The sequence below is a fragment of the Sinohyriopsis cumingii genome, chromosome 8, assembly GCF_028554795.1.
Source record: "Sinohyriopsis cumingii isolate HCF-2022 chromosome 8, ASM2855479v2, whole genome shotgun sequence".
Lineage (NCBI taxonomy): Eukaryota > Metazoa > Mollusca > Bivalvia > Unionida > Unionidae > Sinohyriopsis > Sinohyriopsis cumingii.
The window spans coordinates 70,350,364-70,372,963 of NC_142968.1; the positions used below are offsets into that span (position 1 = coordinate 70,350,364).

General features: G+C 33.9%; 1 protein-coding gene across 6 annotated transcripts in view; it reads left to right on the top strand.

The window, feature by feature from the left end:
* LOC149793779 (uncharacterized) overlaps positions 1–22,600 on the top strand; it is a 115,405-nt gene that overhangs the window by 29,877 nt on the left and 62,928 nt on the right. For all 6 annotated transcript variants that reach the window (XM_089967770.1, XM_089967773.1, XM_089967775.1 and 3 more), the window contains 6 exons: positions 9,535–9,681; positions 11,365–11,460; positions 13,518–13,618; positions 16,937–17,032; positions 19,774–19,875; positions 21,479–21,620. In XM_089967770.1, coding sequence (XP_089823896.1) covers positions 9,566–9,681; positions 11,365–11,460; positions 13,518–13,618; positions 16,937–17,032; positions 19,774–19,875; positions 21,479–21,620 — 653 coding nt within the window. In that variant the 5' untranslated portion in view covers positions 9,535–9,565. The remainder of the gene's footprint in view (positions 1–9,534; positions 9,682–11,364; positions 11,461–13,517; positions 13,619–16,936; positions 17,033–19,773; positions 19,876–21,478; positions 21,621–22,600) is intronic.

The following is a 22,600-nucleotide window of genomic DNA, read 5'->3' on the forward strand; positions in this document are numbered from 1 at the left end:
AATCTTTGTTTTAACTTGCTAAACATGAAACGTTTTGCAATGAAGGTTATTTAAATTCAGTACAGTTTCCTTTTATAGCTCTCACATGCTGAGTGGTGACAAAAATTTCCATTGTAACGTATCATTGTTTGGAAAGTTTTTAAAACTTAGCTGAAATGCATAATACGGTTTTAGATTATTACTGTTGATTAAGTTCTTAAGTTTTAGTTTCCCCTACTTCTTGGATTAAATTACAAGTTTAAAGCGATCTCTCCAGTTGAAAATCATTTATTTAGGTCTTCTTGTATAATGGATGGTAGATGAGCAATTATGTCACAATGAAAAGAAAAAAGTTCCAGTTCATGCTCGCACATACATTATTTTGAAATTACTGGATCCAATTGTATTTAAACAACTATTCCCACTTTGATTTATTCTCACGCAATTTAGGGTTTCTTTTACACTCGACTTAGTAAAATAATGGCTTTGGAGTCCTCTTGTAGATGTCGAGTCATTTCTAACCTAGATGCAGAATCCAGCTGCATGCAACATATTCCTTGATTGGCTTTATAAAGACCAGGTTCAGTGTTTTTTGTTGTATCGATCAATCCTGATAAATTGCATACATCCAGATCTGCCAGCATATCATGTGACTTCAGATCTGGATATATTATGGGTCTCCAGTGGGATCTGACTAATGTATACAATTATATACAGTATATTTGCTGTCCCAATTGCCACACTTAAATGCATCCCACACACAGAGCAGGTAATTTTAAATTTACCTATCTAACGTGACAAAGTTTATCTTTTTGGATTATTCTTCAAAGTGGTCATGTTCTTGTTAAGCACCTGTCGGCATCAAAGGTAAGGCCACATAATCATATATTGGCTATATTGTCTTTAAGGAAAGCATGTGCATTTGATGTGTCTGTCTGTCTGTGTGTGATTCCCTATGGTCAGCTAAACAAGCCAGAATCGTAATTCAATGAATTCTTCTTTTTCTTTGAAATAAACTCTTCAGCATGTAGTTTTGCACATGGTATAGTTCAAATAGATAAAAGTTTAACTTGAATGAGCTTAGTCGTAAATATTAGTTTAGTCCTATAGACAGATGCCATGAAGGTATACTGTGTCATTGTATGAGGCCGAGGACACATAAGGGAACCCCAACGAAACTTGTGATGGTTTGTATGACCTTACAATACCTGTGCACATGCTGGGATTGATGACCAAACGTAGACTGCAACTGTACGAAACAAGAAATAACCCGTACTTCAAGGAAACGAAATGACTTTTGTGTAGATGGATCGATAGTAAATACCATCAAGGCACTGTGTCACGAAGTATAGGTAGATCAGTCATGTGTGTCAGAAATCTATGGTACATACTATATGCTTGTTTATAAGCCGAGTCCCGCTGCAAACTGTACAGACCCAGATCTGCCATCGCATAATGCACTGGCAGATATTGATCTGTGCAGTTTGTTAAGAGTAATCAGTAGAGCAAGCAACATAGACCATAAACGGCAAGCGCATTATGACACGGCAGATCAGGATGTTTTTTTTAATGCAATTTCACCTGACTTATAAACGATGATATATGGTACATGATTGCTTGTCCAACATGCACACAACTCGAAGATTTAGGTTTATGACGGTCTTGGCTCTTAAGTTGAATCTGATTATGTTGGTATCTAGCCATGTATTTAGTTTAAAAAATGATCCTGTCTCTCTTTGATAATGCTGATTTTTTTATCAGTTGATCTTTTGCAACAATTATACTTGAAATTCTTGAATTCACACTTGGATTTTGAAGCCACTTGAGCAGTCTAATTAAAGCAATATCAGTCTGCAAGAAAGAACTTCAGAGGTAAAAGTACGTATATTAACGAACTGAACTCACTATTTTTCATTTTGTACCATTTTGTGGTAGGCTATTTTACAACATATTTATAAGTATTGTTTGTTGTCATAGGCAGCTATTTGAGCATAAATTCTATCCAAAATCATTGCCGTGAATGACACTGCTGTTATAGTTTAGTTATAGAGCTACTGTGGTATGTTCTTGTTGTAATAATGCGGAATGGACATGCAGTCTACCCATTCTAAGACTGTTTGCCCAATATTTCTTCCTTGTTCCATTATTTAATTCTTGATTGTAGATTCGCTCTGTCACTCAAACATGTAGAAGTCCAAGGTTGTGTTTCTTGTTCATTTGTTGATGCATGTTGATTCTTTCCATGATTAGCTTTAAACTTTAGGGAAACCGTTTGGTATCTGCATCATTACCGATTTGTGTCTCATATTATGTACATATATATATATATATATATATATATATATATATATATATATATATATATATATATATATATATATATATATACACTCCAAATTAAAGTACAGTACAATCAGTTTAGCTGTTGGGTAATAATAGAGACTGGCTTTCTTTGTGAACTGAATGTTATAGGTATTAGGTTTAAAGGTCATTCATGGTTTGGATTTTGAGTTATTCAGAATATCAATCCTGGTATACATGTACATGTCCATAGTTGGTGCTTACCTGATGTAAAAGGTGAAAATTGCTTTCCAAATCACATTGAAGGATTGAATGACATTAAAATAAGCTTTAGTAATTTTAATTACGTAGTTGATTCTCGTTTTATGGTTTAGTGTTGCTGGAAATTCAGTTTGGACTGATTTAGTTTTTCGCAGCCCAGCAACACAGGTAGGCTATATTTTTACCAAGGTAATTGGTTGTTGTTGCTGTTGTTATAGGGTTTAACGCCATTTTTCAGCACAGGATAGGCTATACATGGCGACCAGTATTAATGGTGGAGGAAGAACCCGGGAAAACCCCGGAAAGAACCACTAACCCACGAGAAGCTACCGGCAAGTTTTCTCACATATCCACATTGGCCGAGCCCGAGACTCGAACCCACGCAGACAGAGGTGAGATGGCAGTGATCCGTGACGGAGAGCGCTTTAGACCACTCGGCCACTCGGACGAAGATAACTGGAGTAAAGTTAGGATCTGAAGCCTTTTGGGAAATTTAATTAAATGATGACACCTCCTAAGGACTTCATATTATTAAAAATGAGAAATATGGATTTTTGCTATATTTTCATATACCTGATACATTACCTTTCTATATTACCAACTTGAAGTGATACATTAAAGAGAAGATTGGATTAAATGGAATTTATCGAGTAGGTGTTTGTGACATGTTTAGGTTTTTACCACGTTTTTCTTGTAACCACCAAGCGCTTTGACTGACTTGTTCAGCGTTGATGCCCCGTCGGTGACATATTTAAATATTTAGTCCAAGCAAGTGATTCTCATTAATTATACTTTTCAGGTAAATCTAAAATTACCAGAGTAATGTAGCCATTAAATTTGTATGTCTTGTTGATTTATTTACTGAGGCATATACAGTGTTAGAGGGCGGTCTGTGCTGTGAACAGGAAATATATTTAATGCGCAAGTCACGTAGGCAAGTGCTACATGCTGCTTCATCCACTGATAATTTTCTTTTTTTTTTTTTTTTGTTAAAATTTGATAATAAATACTCTTTAAATGATGGTCAAGTTATTTAGCTTTTCGTTGATGAATATTCATTGGAATATCATTATACAAAACACCCTGAGAAATACATATGGCAAAGCACTAAAGTGTGTCGTTATATTTAAATGGAGATCAATTCAAAGGTGTGATTCATTGTAAACTGGAATGCATGTTGCATAATGAAAGCACAGTGTATGGAAAATATTTGACCTACTCTTAACTGGTTATGATCAGACTTAGACTTGCAGTCTGCTTTTCTTGACACAGTTTAGTGCCAGGTTGGCAATGGAAAAAATCCGACGCAATTGCTAATTTTCCTCTGGAGGTTTTGTGATGACAGCTAAGGTGCAGATTAATCAGCAATCAGGAAGTCGATGGAGATTGCTTTAATTAATTTAGTACTTCATAACAGCAATTACTATTTCATTTAAGATCAATAACGTGCCTATGTGACTGTGTAGTTGTACACTTTAGGTCAGTCAGATGTAAGTATATGATCAGTGTTGGCTGTTTTAAATAAGGAAAGGGTAATACAGTTTTTTAATTTAAGTGAAAAAGAAGGAATAGCAGAACCCCGAAGGATATGAAAGGTTGTCTGTATATGGTAAGTGACCACTATAGGAGGTTGCGCTGCATATTTCAATTAAATAACAGTTGTATGCATTTAGTTACTGTACCGTTTATGTTGGAGACCCTTCTAAGACTGTGATGCTTAAATTTCATCATTTTGATATAGTGTTTTAATTTTGTGCTTTTATGTGGTGGAAACTATTCCCAGGGTTTTAAATTCATTTAAGCTGTAGGTGAATTTTCATGTATGTTTTTTCTTTTCTCACAGAAGACTGACAGAGTCCGAATATGTTATGTAACATTAATAAAATATGAAATGATAGCAGAATTATTACTGCATGTGTTAGTGGGGAAATATTGTATTTAAGATCAGTATTGTAAGTACAGATCTATAAACAAAAGACAAGAAGGAAATACAGTAGAACTCGTTTATAAACTCCTAAAAGGGAATATTAAACTGTGGTCATTAAATCTAAATTCTATGTAAAACCCACCCTATGGTGAAATTTCCATGTCTGCCAGAACAGAGTGATTCAATATTCTATTCTGTACTCGGGGTGGGTGGGTGGATCTTCCAAGAAGACTGTGGGATAGTCTCTTTTTGTATTTGTATTTTCATGCACTACAATTTTACGGTGTGAAACCACGTTATGATTAGTTGTCATTTTGAGAAAGCTAAAATTAAGTGAAGTAATTCAAGTAGCGAGAAATATGAATAAAAATTCTTACAGTGGGATCATGTCCACATTTATGAGAGAGACAGTTATACTGGGGGACTTTATATTGAGTGATTACCAGGCAGCTTCAGAAAGAAACTCCTGTGGATGATAACAAATGTGAACAAAGTATGAAAACGCAGTTCTCCATTATACATGTGCATACTGATCAATATTTTCTTTAGTCTTTTATATACTGTATATAACCAGTCTGCAAAGTATAGTATACAACCAGTCTTCTAAGTACAGTATATAACCAGCCTTCATTGTATAGTATATGGACATAGGACACAATTAATTTTACTATATGTTATCTACATTGGTTTCTCAGTACTGACCTTTCCACTGTGTGACAATCAATACAAATCATATGCTAATCTAAACTACCTTCAAAGATGACTTCACGGTGAAGTTCTCGTCAAAGGTTGACCTGCTCTTTTTTTAGATGCTGACAACACATCACCATGTAAACAGGACACAGATTTCACTTCCGGAGCATCACCAAGGCCTTATTACTCACTGTGCACTGTCGCCGAAATACACACATACAACAACACCCTGAGCTCATATTATGAAGAATAAACAGTTACCTTTAAATCCCTACCAAAAATGCATAAATAAAACTCTTCTATCACCACCAAAATGAGAGAGGAAAAAATGTTCTAAAAATAGACTAGAACTACATTCGTGGGTACTGAACTGGAAGTATTAATTGTGAACTGATTCCATATAGCCAGACATTACTATATATAAACTGCCACAGTGCAGACATCGTAGCGATATGGCTGAACAGTTGTTAAAGCTACGTTAAAATCCAAATCACACACACTATAAGTACAGTATATAACCACTCTTCTAAGTACAGTATATAACATTTCTTCTTAGTACAGTATATAACCAGTATTTTAAGTACAGTATGAGTATGCAATATTAATGGTCTTTATTCCTTTAAGCATATATGCAGAATGTAATTTAAGTTACAGTTTGTGCAAATTCTTTCAAGTTCCACTTTTGAAAACCCCAAGGTTTATCAAATAAATGAGTTTGTGGTGCAGATTAAAGTACCATAGGGGCCCCGAGTGGCCGCGTGGTCTAAAGCGCTCTTCGTTACGGATCACTGCCATCTCACCTCTGTCTGCGGCGGTTCGAGTCTAAGATTCAGCCAATGTGGGATTGTGAGAAAGCTTGCCAGTAGCTTCTCGTGGGTCGGTGGTTCTTTCCGGGGTTTTCCGGGTTCTTCCTTCACCATTAATACTGGCCGCCATGTATAGCCTATCGTGCTGAAAAATGGCGTTAAACCCCACAACAACAACAACAACAACAATAAAGTACCATACATACTTGCTTATAAGTCAAATCCAACTGCATAGTACAGATCCACATCTCCCATTACATAATATCCCAACAGATCTGGGTCCACATCTCCCATTACATAATATCCCAACAGATCTGGGTCTATGCAGTTTGTTATGAGTAAAGAGTAAAACAAGAGACCATACACCTTCATCAGATTACAGGATGGTAGACCAGTTTCTATGTTTGTATTTGGATTCGATTTATATGCAGGTATATATTCTATTTTAGTAAAACCAGTATAATTGTCTACATGTTTAAGCAAAGGGATATTGTGATACAGTCTGTTATTCTCTCAGTAACTACATTTCTTAAATAAAAAAGAAAACTTCGTGGAAATTCACACGAAAATTACTTAGGCTGAACATGCGGTGATCATTATTGACAGGGGTCTGTGTTTTAAGCCTCTCCCACAGAGTCCCTTGAAGGACGTCAGAGTTCATATTTACAAAAATTGGAATTACAATGAAAAATTGTTTAATATTTTGTGGCCAGATTTTGGACATGCATTGAAAGGAAGATGCCACAATATAAAAGGGTTTTGGAGCATATTGCACAAGTAGAATACTTCTCAGTTTGTAAGAGATGTGTGCAGTATAAGTAGCATTTCATATGCAGGAGTAATGGTGCAATATGCATGAGTAGAAATAAGTAGAAATGCATATTGTGTGCTTAGTAGTGTGATATGCATGAAATATAAACGATTAGCAATGCAATGTGTATGACTAGTAGAGTCATACACATGAGTAAAAATGAAATGTGTGATTAGCAGTGCATTGTGTATAATTAGTAGCATCATATGCATGAGTAGAAATGGAATATTGTGATTAGTGGTGTCATATGCATAAGTAGAAATTAAATGTGTATGATTAGTAGTGTCATATTCAGGAGTAGAAATGCATTATGTATTATTAGTAGTGCCATATGCATGGGTAGAAATGCAATATGTGTGATTAGTATTAGTATATGCATGAGTAGAAATCCATTATGTGTGATTAGTAGTGTTATATGCATGAGTAGAAATGCAGTATGTATTATTAGTAGTGTTATATGCATGAGTAGAAATGCAGTATGTGTGATTAGTGTCATATGCATATTAGAAATCTATTGTGTGATTAGTAGTGTCATAGGCATAGTAGAAATGCAGTGTGTGATTAGTAGTGTTATATGCATGAGTGGAAATGCAATATGCATGATTAGTAGTGTCATATGCATGAGTATAAATCCATTATGTGTGAGTATGCATGAAATATGTGTGATTATTAGTATCATATGCATGAGTAGAAATGCAGTATGTGTGATTAGTGTGTAATATGCATGAGTAGAAATGTTCTGTATATTATTAATATTCTGTTCTATATGAGTAGAATATAATATGTGTGATTAGTAGCATCATGCATGAGTAGAAATGCAACATACAGGAGTAGCAGTGAAGTATGTATGATTAGTAATGCAGTGTGTATGGGTATGCAATATGTATGAATGTTATGAAGTATGTATGAGTAGTATGCAGTATGTATGAATGTTATGCAGTACGGATGAGTAGTATGCAGTATGTATGAATGTTATGCAGTATGGATGAGTAGTATGAAGTATGTACAAGTAGTATACAGTATGTATGAGTAGTTTACAGTGTGAATGAGTAGAATGCAGAATGTATGAGTCATATACAGTATGTATGAGTATGCAGTATATATGAGTAGTATACAGTATGTACGAATACTATGCAATATGCATGAGTATGCAGTATGTATGAGTAGTTTACATTATGAATGAGTAGAATGCACTATGTATGATTAGTATGCAGTATGTATGAATACTATGCAGTATATATGAGTATGCAGTATATATGAGTAGCATACAGTATGTATGAATGCTATGCAATATGTATGAGTATGCAGTATGTATGAGTAGTATTCAGACTTGTGCACCTCCTTTATATCTTTATATATTTCACACAAGTATATAATAAAAAGTAGTACAGGAGGACACTATATTGGCATTATTATATGACTGTGTTATTTAGTTAATATTCCTACAGCATACTTTCCTGTATATGATGTGTATAATAACACCCAAGTTTATGACATAACAAATGATGTCATAAAAATGTGATGAGTAAAGTCCTAACACTAAGCTAGGCATATTAGTTTATGTCAAAGTCTTTCCACCGTGCTAGTCTTCAAATAAAATCAAACACTTCCATCAAGTAGTAAATGTATTTCCAGCATGTAATAAATATAATCTTACAGTTCCATTATATAATAAATATCACTAGACAGTCACATCATGGAGTCAATATAATTTTACATTTCAATCATGTAATCAATGGAATCATCATTCAGTGAGTAGAAGCTTACATTTCCATCACGTAATAAATATAATCTTACATCACCATCATGTAATATAATTATATATTTCCTTCAAGTAATAAATAGAATCTTAAATTTTCATCATGTAATAGAATATTAAATTTCTATCATGTAATATAATCTTATATTTCCTTCATGTAATAAATAGAATCTTACAGTTCCATCATGTAATAAATATAATCTTATATTTGCTTCATGTACTAAATAGATTCTTATATTTCCTTCATGTAGTAAATGAAATATTATATTTCCTTCATGTAATAAATATAATCTTAAATTTCCATCATGTATTAAATTGAATCTTACATTAGAATCTTATATTTTTGCTTATTGTACTTGAAATTTATGAAAATTATGAAATTATTTCAATCTTTTTCTTATGATGTCTTGAATACTTATTTGATAAATTTTATTTGAAATGAGGTCTAGTGTTAAATTCTCTTTTAATTAATTTAATTCTATTAAGCATTGTAGTTTATAAAACATTTTTAAAAAGTGTCTATCACTGTAATGTATATGGTAGCTATAGAAGTTTAAGTTATTTATTGCCAGTGCGAACTGTATGTATGGGGAAATAAAGTGACACTCCTTTAGCCTTCAGGCTCTATTGTGATTCATTTCTTGTCACAAAATAAATTAGTCATCAAATATTCAAAATGTACACCTTATTTGCATCTAAGACGTCTAAAAATATAAACAGTTTTTGGAAATTTTGATATATAGTTAAAATCATTGTTGTTTTACCATGGTGAACAATTTATGTTCTTGTTTTTCATCTTAAACATGTTTATGCATATACTGGTCATCAGACATGTTAAATTTTACCATCATTTTATGCATCAATATGTACTGACATACAAGTCAAATCCAACTGCCATGGGCACAGACAGCAGATCAGGATCTATGTTGTTGGCAGCTGGACTGGATTTATAAGCGGGTAGATATGGTACCAATAATGCTTTGGACTTGTATTTCAGATTTAGCTGGAGACTGTCTTGATTTTCCAGCATGGAAGTGAGGGATATCTTAAGTGTAGCTGTAACTGTGCTATTTTCTATTGCTCTGAGTAGAGGACAGGATGCTCCCAGAGATGGAGGACCCAATATTTGTCATACCATAGAGACGTAAGCCATGAAAATTTGACATTCTAGTTTAGACCAATTGTTTTAGGTTTTTGCCTTAAGATGTTGACAGGAACTCAAGTCTGCATAATTTATGGAGGGGTGCGACTCAGAAGAGGGACTAGAGATGGATCATTGCATATTAGATTCAAAATTTGTAGTTTGTAGTACATGTAATCATACAATTTATTGACATTTGGTAATCCAAGAAATACAGTAAATGCACTCTAGATTATAACAATAGAAAAATATTGATATATCTTACTTTGTTTCTCTACCTATATTGTATATTTACAGTATTTTTAGGAGCCCAGATGGCAAAGTGGTCTAATTTTGTGTGCCTTTACCAACCACTGCCATCTTACCTCTGTCCATGTGGCTTCGAGTCTTGGGCTCGGCCAAAATGGGTATGTGAGAAAGCTTGCCAGTAGTTTGCTGTGGGTCAGTGATTCATATTGGGGTTTCTACCATCTCTGTCCTACTTGTTACCATGAATAGCCAGTCATGTACTAAAAATTATATTAAATCCAAAACAACAATGACAATTTTCTTAATCTCATTTTCTAAGATATTATAAATACTATCATATACTTTTAAATATATGAAGGGATACTGTGATACAGTCCATTTGTGTCTGCGTAATGTCATTGATCTCCTATGCTTTTAAAAGCTAGTTACATGGAACGAGAAAACAGGGATAGCCTTGCGGGCATAGATTGTGCTGACACTTTTAGAATTTTTATCATACCCCAGATGGTTGGGCTAGCAAGTTAGCAGGTGATTGTACATTAAAATTTGAAATATGAGTTTTATGTATCGCATGTTCATTAGTCAATATGTGTGATCAGCTAACAAATTTGATGTTGGTCGCTTTAACTCTGCAATTTTTAAATACATGAAACTCTCGTTGTTTTTAGTAAATATTATTGTAAAATTTATATCATCTTGAACAATTTTTCATTGCATTTTTCCACCACCATCTCCATTACTCTTTCTGCCTCCATCAACCAATCCCCACCTCGTGACATTGGTTTGGTTTTTTTCTTTGTTTTAACACCATTTTTAAACAAAGCTGGCTGTACATGGCAGCCAGTATGTTTGGTTGAGGAAGAAAACCAGGAAATCCCTGGGAATAATCACCAGCCTGCAGGAAGCTACTGGCAAGCTTTCTTAAATACCCTCATTGGCTGCACTGAGACTTGAGGCCACATATCAGGGGTGAGATGTCAATGACCTGTAAAGCAAGTACCTAAGACAGTGACCCTATGGTCATGATAACAAAACCTGTTGCAGGTTTGATATGTGACTTTCTGCTATGACTGCATACAATACATAAAGTTGGATCAGAAAATATTTAAAAATGTCATTGTAATGGAAGTTTTTCCATACCTGACCATTGATCCTCTCCCAGTAACCCCATGGGTGGGTGACAGGGATGAATCCTTGCAGATCATGTTACTCTAAGGAAAAACAGCTGCAAAGTTTTGGGAATTTCCACTTGTTGGTTTTCAAGAGTTGAAAGAGATGTACATTATCTAACTTTTGTCTTATTAATTTCATTTGTAATGAACACTCATGTTAGACAGACAGACAGACATATAAATGGTGTCACAATATCTGGGGATACTGAGGATTGGTAGCCTCAAGCTCATAATCCGAAAATGAATGCTTTCTTCTTCATTTCAGCGATACAGTATCGGTAACAGTGACCTACAAAGAGCCCTACACTTACAGGACCACTACATGGTGTTTGGCATTTCCACCAAGATGTTCACAATATTTGTGAGTTGGCCACAGCGATTCATATTGATTGCATGATACTCTAAAGAATTTACACAACAGTATACCTAAATAAAATTTTGTATTGCTCTATACCTTGCAAATATATTACTATTTTTAATCCGAGATTGCAAACACTGCCTGCTTTCAACTTGAAATGCTAAATAAACAACCCCATCCCATTCAAGCTACTGATTTGAGATGTGAAGTGTGCTTGTGATATAAAAAGATTACTTCTTAACGTATGTAGGTGCATAGGCAGGATATTAGATATTTTAGCAGTTACCTGGTTATCAGCCTTTGATATTAATTTGCCAATTTTGGTCTGGTACCAGCATTAATAATTCAAACTTTATGAAAACTGACTGGTTTTTATTTCTCTTCACAACTGCCAAAGAGGGAATGCATTCGTGGGTGAGATGGTTTATTGCAGGAAAAGGTCAAGTTTTGCTGTCTGTAGACAAAGCATTGGAATTTATAAAGGGCATGCAACCTGGCAATCACTAAAAGTGGAAGTCATCCATGATGGATGGTTTTTAAGTAAGCCAGAATAGCATAGAAGAAATTGATGCAGGGTTTAGTGCCATCTTTGAGATGGCATAAGGTATAACATTGTATGGAGCAGAATCTGATTAAAGCTGGCTAAATGTAGTAGTCCAAGCTAAAATTAATTACATAGATTCCACACATACAACAAATGTCATATATATATATATATATATATATATATATATATATATATATATATATATATATATATATATATATATATATATACATACATATATGTACACATATATGTACACATATATGTACACACACACACACACACACACATATATATATATATATATATATATATATATATATATATATATATATATATATATATATATATATATATAAATAAAGCCCAGACTCATATAATGTGATTGATTTATATACAAAACTTAAATCCCGTGTTCATGTAATATACAAGAACTAAGGCCCATATTCAAGTAATGTTGATTTTTATACAAAAACTATAGCCCAGGTTAAATTAATATTGTTCATTTATTTATAAATCTTATTCCCATGTTCAAGTAATAGTGTTGGTATACAAAAGCCCAGATTAAAGCAGCATGGTTGAGTTATATTCAGAAACTAATGTACAGGTACATGTAATATTGTTCATTTACATAAATACATTGAAGCCTAGGTTTTATGTAATGTTGATTTATATACAAAAATGTAAGCCCAGATTAAAGTAATAATGTTTATTTATATCTAAAACATGAAATACTGGTTCAAGTAAAATGTTGCTGATTTATATGCACCCCCCCCCCAAAAAAAAAGAACAGGTTGAAATAATATTATTGAGCTTTTACAAAGACTAAAATGTGGACTCGAGTAATGTTGATTTATATACAAAAACTAAAATCTATATTTAAGTAATATATATATATATATATATATATATATATATATATATATATATATATATATATATATATATATATATATATATATATATATATATATATATATATATATATATATATACTTTTCAAGAAAGATAATCTCTTCACTGAATTATTTAAATTTCTCTTAATTCTCGGTAGGACAGTCCACTTTCTTTAATTCATGGCTTTGTTGGCAAACAGATTAACACATCTGAGGGCAAAAAGTATTACCTAAATTTGAGGGCAAAAAGCATTATTTGACTTCATGGGCAAATAGATTGAGATATGAGGGCAAAATGTATTCCTTGCCTTCATGAGCAAATAGATTAACACATTTCAGGGCAAATAAGTGTTACCTGACCTTTTGGGTAAACAGATTAAGAGATTTGAGGGCAAAAAGCATTACTTGACTTCATTGGCAAATAGATTAATATATTTTGGAGCAAAAACTATTACTATTTTTGTGGGTAAGTAGATTAAAATATTTGGGGACAAAAACTATTACTACTGTTGTGGGCAAGTAGATTAAAATGTTTGGGGACAAAAAACTAGATAAATGCATAATGAAAATTTATTTCATTAAATCTGGTCTCTTAATTTAATTTTCTTTCATTTTAGCACCAAATACAGGTTGTCACAGCGGGTTGAACAAAAGACAATCTATAAAGCAATTAACAAATGTTGTGATGGATACAAAACTGTAAATGGAATATGTCTTGGTGAGTATAGAGTGCTGACATATTAAATAGGCATCTAACATAAGATTAGCATGGTCCTGACCACATGTCTCATTTGATGATAAAGTTGTAAATCAAGGTCTATATTACATAGACCAAGGTCTATATTACATAGATCAAGGTCTGTATTACATATATCAAGATCTATATTACATAGACCAAGGTCTGTATTACATAGACCATGGTCAATATTTCATAGATCAAGGTCTATATTACATAGATCAAGATCTATATTACATAGACCAAGGTCTATATTACATAGGTCAAGGTCTGTATTACATAGATCAGGTCTGTATTACATAGACCATGGTCAATATTTCATAGATCAAGGTCTGTATTACATAGATCAAGATCTATATTACATAGACCAAGGTCTATATTACATAGGTCAAGGTCTGTATTACATAGATCAGGTCTGTATTACATAGACCATGGTCAATATTTCATAGATCAAGGTCCGTGTTACATAGATCAAGATCTATATTACATAGACCAAGGTCTATATTACATAGATCAAGATCTATATTACATAGACCAAGGTCTATATTACATAGGTCAAGGTCTGTATTACATAGATCAGGTCTGTATTACATAGACCATGGTCAATATTTCATAGATCAAGGTCTGTATTACATAGATCAAGATCTATATTACATAGACTAAGGTCTATATTACATAGATCAAGGTCTGTATTACATAGATCAGGTCTGTATTACATAGACCAAGGTCAATATTTCATAGATCAAGGCCTATATTACATAGATCAGGTCTGTAATTACATAGACCATGGTCAATATTTCATAGACCAAGGTCTATATTACATAGGCTTAGGGGTGTGTTATGCTAAGCATAATGTGCTATTTGTTATTTTACTGTGTTTCACATATTATTATTGAAATGATAACATTTGTCTGCCTTTTAGGTCATAATGCCATTTACAATAAAAGCACTTAATGTCATAAGAGATACAATAGGTGTTATTTTCATTGATTTACATCTGTCACATGGAAAGGAAAACATGATAATGGTCACTCAATCCATTAAAAAGTTAAACTTTCACTCAGTCCATTACAAAGTTAATATTTACTCAGTCCATTACAAAGTTAATATTTATTCAGTCCATTACAAAGCTGATATTTTGAATCTCATAGGTCATTTTTATCCTTTAACATGCCAAGTTATTTAATATAAGCAATTATGGAATAATCCAAGTATCTTTTGTCTGTGTGATAGACAATTGTATTAGATCTATGTATGTCTATTTTGATTAGTTAAATCTAAATATACTCATAGGGCCCTGAGTGGCTGAGTGGTCTAAAGCACTCAACATTCCGGATCACTGCCATCTCACCTCTGCCTGCATGGGTTCGAGTATCGGGCTCGGCTAACATGGGTATGTGAGAAAGTTTGCCAGTAAGCTTCTCATGGGCTGGTGGTTCTTCCCAGGGTTTTCCAGGGTTCTTCCTCCACCATTTATACTAGCCACCATGTATAGCCTACCTTGTACTGAAAAATGGTGTTAAACCCTACAACAACGACAACTTCCAGGATACCCATTGATCAATATTCCTTGTAATTTATTAACCTAGCTCTCCAGTTTTCTGTATGCATTACTAATCAGTTAAGCTACACATATTTTATATATAAATATCGATCAGTCTATTTAAGTATACACACATACATACATATATACATGCATGCATGCATACATACATACATACATACATATACATACATACATATACATACATACATACAAATGGACAGTCAGACATTTGTATACATGCTGCCTTGGAAGGGGAATTCAGGGGTTCGAACCCGGGTCGAGGTATACCAAAGACTTACAAAAATGGTACTAACAGCTGCCTCGCTAGGCGCTCAGCATTAAGAGGTTAGTGTTAGGACTGGTCAGTCTGGTGTCAGGATAATGTGACTGGGTGAGACATCATGCTACATGTCTGCAGCATAATGCCCCTGTGCTAGACATCACTATAAACTGCCACACTGCAGACATCGTGGCGATATGACTGAAATATTGTTAAAGCTATGTTAAAAATCCTAATCACACACACACATACATACAGATGGGCAGTCAGACATTTATATACATACATACATACATACATACATACATACATACATACATACATACATGCATGCATGCATGCATGCATTATATACATGCATACATACATGCATTCATGCATTCATACATACATACATACATACATACATACATGCATACATCAGGGGCCTCGAGTGGCTGAGTGGTTTAAAGCGCTGTCTGTTATGGATCACTGCCATCTCACCTCTGTCTGCGTGGGTTCAAGTCTCAGATTCAGCCAATGTGGGTATGTGAGAAAGCTTGCCAGTAGCTCCTTGTGGGTCTGTGGTTCTTTCCGGGGTTTTCCCAGGTTCTTCCTCACCATTAATACTGGCCGCCATGTATAGCCTATCGTGTGCTGAAAAATGGCGTTAAACCCTACAACAACAATAACAACATGCATACATACATAGACACATACATACATACATACATACATACATACATACATACATATATACATGCATGCATGCATACATACATACATACATAGATACATACATGCATACATACATACATACATACATATTTACATAGATATATACATGCATGCATGCATACATACATACATACATACATAAACACATACATAGATGCATACATACATACATACATACATACATACATACATACATACATACATACATACAACAGTTATAAAAATCTGATGTTGTTTAAAGTCATTTGCAGTTTATTCAATTGATTTAGAAAGAACAGTTGCTTATTATGATTTTAATTTACTGTTTACTTAATTTTAATTTAATTTGTAACAGGAAAGACTTTCAAAGCAATTCTAAAGAAAATTGCCTGAAATTATTCTGTTACAATAAGACTACTGTACTGAAATGACTAAATTTCCTTTTTCTGGCTTCACTGGTAGAAGGCTTGAAGAGCTAATGCAGTTGTCCTGCATTCATCCTACAGCCATCTAGCGTGTTATTTGGAGAAAAGTCATGGAACCTGATGCAGCCTCAACTTGAGGTTAAGTTGGTCCTAAATTAAAGTGGTGCCTTTCACACACTCAAGAGACTTCTCATGAATTCCTACAACTTCTTTCCCTTCAGTAGAGCATCAGCCCCATCAAGGGACTCTTGTTTCTGTTTTAAGCCCATTATTATAAGGCCTGTATTGCCGGGGGATAGTAGCAAATTTTTTTAATATGTCTAGTCTGTAAATACCTTCATTTCTGTTTTCAGCACAATGTTTCAATGACTGTAATGGTCAGGGAGCCTGTGTTGCTCCTGGAATCTGTAAATGTTCACCTGGGTTCACGGGAAACAACTGCGAGTCAAGTAAGTAGAGTAAATTATACTACCTCTTTGTGCATTCATCTTTGAAACTATTAGGCCCTGATCTGTCATTGCATGGAGAATAATGTGAACAGTATTTGGTTAAGAGATGTAATTGCACAGAGAATCATGTGAACAGTATTAGGCCTAGATCTGTCATTGAACAGCGAATAATGTGAACAGTATTTGGTCCAGAGCTGTAATTGCACAGAGAATCAAATGAACAGTATTATGCCTATATCTGTCATCGTACAGAGAATCATGTGAACAGTATTAGGCCTAGATCTGTCATCGCACAGAGAATCATGTGAACAGTATTAGGCCTAGATCTGTCATTGCACAGAGAATCATGTGAACAGTATTTGGTCCAGATCTGTCATTGCACAGAGAATCAAGTGAACATTATTTTGCCAAGATCTGTCATTGCACAGAGAATCATGTGAACAGTATTTGGCCCAGAGCTGTAATTGCACAGAGAATCAAGTGAACAGTATTAGGCCTAGATCTGTCATTGGACATAGAATCATGTGAACAGTATTATGCCCAGAACTGTCATTGCACAGAAAATCATGTGAACAGTATTAGGCCTAGATCTGTAATTGCACAGTGTGCCAAAGAATCATTGATCTATATTGTTTGCTTGTAATGATATATAAAGACAGCATATATCTTTCATTATATTAAGTCACAGCAGATTGGAGTCCAAACCAGTTCCATTTGGATGCAAATTCATACATGTCTGAATATAATAATCCCTCACTACAGCACTCTTCAAGACAGCCATAAAAGTGTAATATATATACAAGATCACCTTATACTGGAATAAATATATTGTGATCCATCACTATAAAGGTTTAAATATGCTATTCAAGTGTCCCATGTCATGTTAGGTCACCTTGTACTGAGGTATCATTATATTGTTATTCCTCATTATATCCCCATTCAAATGAGCCCCAGAGTATACTGTATATGAGGTAACATTATTATGGTGTACATTACAGTGTGATCCCTCAATATAACACCATTCAGTACAGCCCTAAAAGTATACCATATATATGAGGTCACCTTATAATGAGGGTACATGGCATCATGAACCATCACTATAACACCATCCATAAACATTTATTTTATATAGGATGCCACCTTATACCGAGTTAGATTGAACAGTCATCCTTCACCAGAATGCATTTCATTGGAGCCATAAAAGCATACAGTATAATATGCAAGGTTGTCTTGTCTGGAGGTACATTAAACAGTGATACCTCACTATAATGCAATTCAGGGAAGACATAAATGTGTGCAATATATGTGAGGATACCTTATGCTGGAGTACATTATAGATCAAACTCTCTCTGTTATCCTGTTTAAGGCAGTCATATGAGTGTACCATCTTACATGTTAGGTCATCTTATGCAGTCATATATACTATATATTGCCATTACATAATGTAGTGGAATTAAAAGGGGACCATGTTATATAGCAATTTCTTACTCTGAGGGTCCACTCTACAGTGTGCATTTAAAATCAGGAGGGTAAAGTCAAATCAAAATGGCAGCAGATTACTGTCTAGTGTCAAGCTCAGTATATATCTATCTGGCTGGTATCAAATCAGAATGCCCAGTGTGGATTCGATTGATTACATTGTTGCTTAGCTATTTACTGTAGCCTTGGATCATTTTTTGCAACAAATAGGAAACCAAATAGGAAACCAGTCTTAGTGCATCCAACTGCTGATGCCCTCCACGATTGTATTTCTTGTTATAGAAAGCAGATAATACATTATGCATTATGTCATAGTTTAATTATAATCAGGAATTAATGGAAATATTAGGTTTTCATTGAACTGCTTCTGATCATTGCTCTGGTGGAAGAAGCAGAGGGAGGGCTTAGAGGTCATAATGGTGGGTGCTAGAGGGCATAATGGTGGGTAATATAGGGCAGGATGGAGGGCACTAGAGGACATGATGGTGGGCACCAGAGGACATGATGGTGGGCATTAAAGGGCATAATGGTGGGTGCTAGAGGGAATAATGGTGGGTAATATAGGGTAGGATGGAGGGCACTAGAGGGCAGAATATTAGGTACTAAAGGGTAGGATGGTAGTTAGAGGACAGGTTGGAGGGCAAGTGAGGTCAGGATGGTGGGTACTAGAATGCAGGATAGAGGGCACCATAGGATAGGATGGTGGAGGTGGGCAGGCAAATAAGGGCAGATGGAGTCACTGGAGGCCATGATGGAGGGAGCTAGGGGTAGTTGAAGACATGTAGAAAATAATGAAATACAAGTAAAGAAGCAGATGGGTCAGGCATACAGAGCAGAAAAGGTCACCCTTGTTTTTCTGTCTGTTGGTAGTTGGACTTTTATTACTTGTTTGTAAATTGCAATTATGATATGTATTTATGATGTTATTTATTATTTATGATATGTATTAGAATATTATTTAGGATATTATTTATTATTTATAATATGTATCATGATATTATTTATGATATGTATCATGATATTATTTATTATTTATTATATGTATCATGATATGATAATTGTTATTTATGATATTATCATGATATTATTTATTATTTATGATATGTATCATGTTATTATTTATGATATTTATTATTTATGATATGTATCTTGATATGATTTATTATTTATGATATGTATTATGATAATATTTATGATAAGTATTTATGATATTATTAAATTTGTATGATATATATTATGATGTGTCTTTTAAATGAATTTAGTTTGTGTGGAAGGAACATGGGGACCAAACTGTGACAGGAAGTGTAACTGCAGTGGTCATGGCACATGCAGCACTGTGGATGGAAGATGCATGTGTGCAGCAGGTGAGAGTTAATGCCGATTGATTGTGATATTACAGAGTGTTGTGATATAAATCTGTTTAAAAAAACAAGTTGAGTGATGTTAAATAGTCAATATACAGTTGTAACCATATTGTATCATATTGTATCATATTGCACCATATTGTATCCTACAATATCATCCACTGAGTAAAAGGAAATATCAAGGACAAAGACAAGCTTAAGATTCTGTTTTTCTTAAAACTGCAAAGGCATTTCTCTGACACTGTTGTATTTAGTCATGAATTTTGATCTGCATGTTTATTTTGGAGGATATACAATTCTCACCATGAGTAAATGCTTTTGTATTTGTCTCATTTACTAACTTTTATATGTACAGCCATCAAACATGATATGTAAAACCTGATGCTATACTTCACCATGGGCAAAAATAGATTACCATGACTTACTTTTCTTTCTAGATACTTTGCAATATTTTTGATTACAGGCATAACACTGTAAAACATTTGTTATTCTATGACATTGCTATGTATCATTACTAGCTCTTGTGTTATGATATGTTCTTATATATGTACAGTGTATAACTTATGACATGATATTAAAAAGGTAACAACTGTTGTTGTTTTAAAGATTTTTATTAAACCTTTTGACAATATTTTGTACATCTATGTGATGATGTATCTATAGTAAGCCCACCCACCCCCAAAATGATTTTAAAAATGAAAAGCATCAAGGACTAACACTGTTAAATTGTTGGCGTTTCAATGCAAATAGAAGTTTGGATGCAAACACGCAGTCAGATTGCTTGCAATACATTTTTCATTTGCAGAATAGTTACGTCTGTAAAAACTCATCAGTATCCAGTACTTGCAATGACTAGTTATATCTCTAACACAATTAAACAAAATATAGGGAGAAATCTTGTGTACATGTGTTCATAGAGATATAAACATACATGTGTTTATAGGGAGATAAATGTACATGTTCATAGAGATATAAATGTACATGTGTTCATAGGGAGATAAATGTACATGTGTTCATAGAGATATCAATGTACATGTGTTCATACAGATATACATGTACATGTGTTCATACAGATATAAATGTACATGTATTCATAGAGATATAAATATACACATGTTCATTGAGAGATTGATCCCAAATTTAGGTAGTGAACTTCATCACATCTGTTGCTTGAAAACATAGACTGGCCCAAGCAAATATGGCAACCATGTTGCTAAAGAAATTCCCATTTCATTTTAATCAACAAGTTGACAGTGTTGAAAATCCCTAGTGACAGTCAAGTTAAAAATTATAAATCATGATTGAAATGACTTATGATTTGTGCATTTTTAATTTTCTTTATGCCTTCTGTGTTTAAAATCGGTAGGGATGTACAAACAAATGGGATATGTGAAAATACTATAATTCTTGCAAAACAAATGTTAAGTTTACTGTCCACGTAGAATTTATAGCTTGCCTCCAGTAATTTTTTATGTTTGCTATATGTTTACAATTTTATTTCTTTAAATGTGTTTATTAGAACTTTGATATCTTTTATTTCATATAGTTTTAATATTTACTTAATTGCAATTTTCATATTTGCTTATCTGTGATTGTTTTGAAGGTTATACAGGAGAAAACTGTCAAACTGTATGCCACAATTCATTTGGAGTGAACTGTCAGATTCCATGTGCATGCCAGAATGGAGCAACATGTGATCATGTGACAGGAGCTTGTACCTGTGCCCCAGGATTTTATGGACCTTTGTGAGTACCATTCCTTGAATTCCATTTAAAGAGAGCTGTCTGCATAAAATGCCTGCACATAGATGTATGTGCATTATTTGGTGTTGTCATGCTACTGTTTTCACCAACCAGGCTATTATTATACACAACAACCAGGCTATTATTATTTACATAAACCAGGCTATTATTATTTACATAAACCAGGATATTATTATTTACATAAATCAGGCTATTAAAATACACACCAACCAGGCCATTATTATACACATCAACCAGTCTATTATTATTATTATATACACCAACCAGGCTATTTTTCTTATACACACCAACCAGGCTATTATTATACACACCAACCAGGCTATTATTATGCACACCATCCAAGCTATTATTATTTACACTTACCAGGTTATTTTCACACCAACCAAGTTATTATTCACACCCACCAGCCTGAAATTATTCACTCTGACCAGTCTGTTGTGATTTACACTAACCAGGCAGCTATTGTTCACACCAATCAGGCTATTATTATTTACAATAACCAGACTATTATTATTATACACACCAACCAGGCTATTATTATACACACCAACCAGGCTATTATTGTTCACATCAACCAGGCTATTATTATGCACATCAACCAGGCTATTATTATTATTATACACACCAACCAGGCTATTGTTATTCACATGAACTAGACTATTATTATACAAAACAACCAAACTATTATTATTATACACACCAACCAGGCTATTATTATACACACCATCCAAGCTATTATTATTTACACTAACCAGATTATTTTCACACCAACCAAGTTATTATTCACACCCACCAGCCTGCAATTATTCAATCTGACCAGTCTGTTGTGATTCACACTAACCAGGCAATTATTGTTCACACCAACCAGACTATTATTATTCACACCAACCAGGCAATTATTGTTCACATGAACCAGGTTATTATTATACACACCAACCAGGCTATTATTATACACACCAACC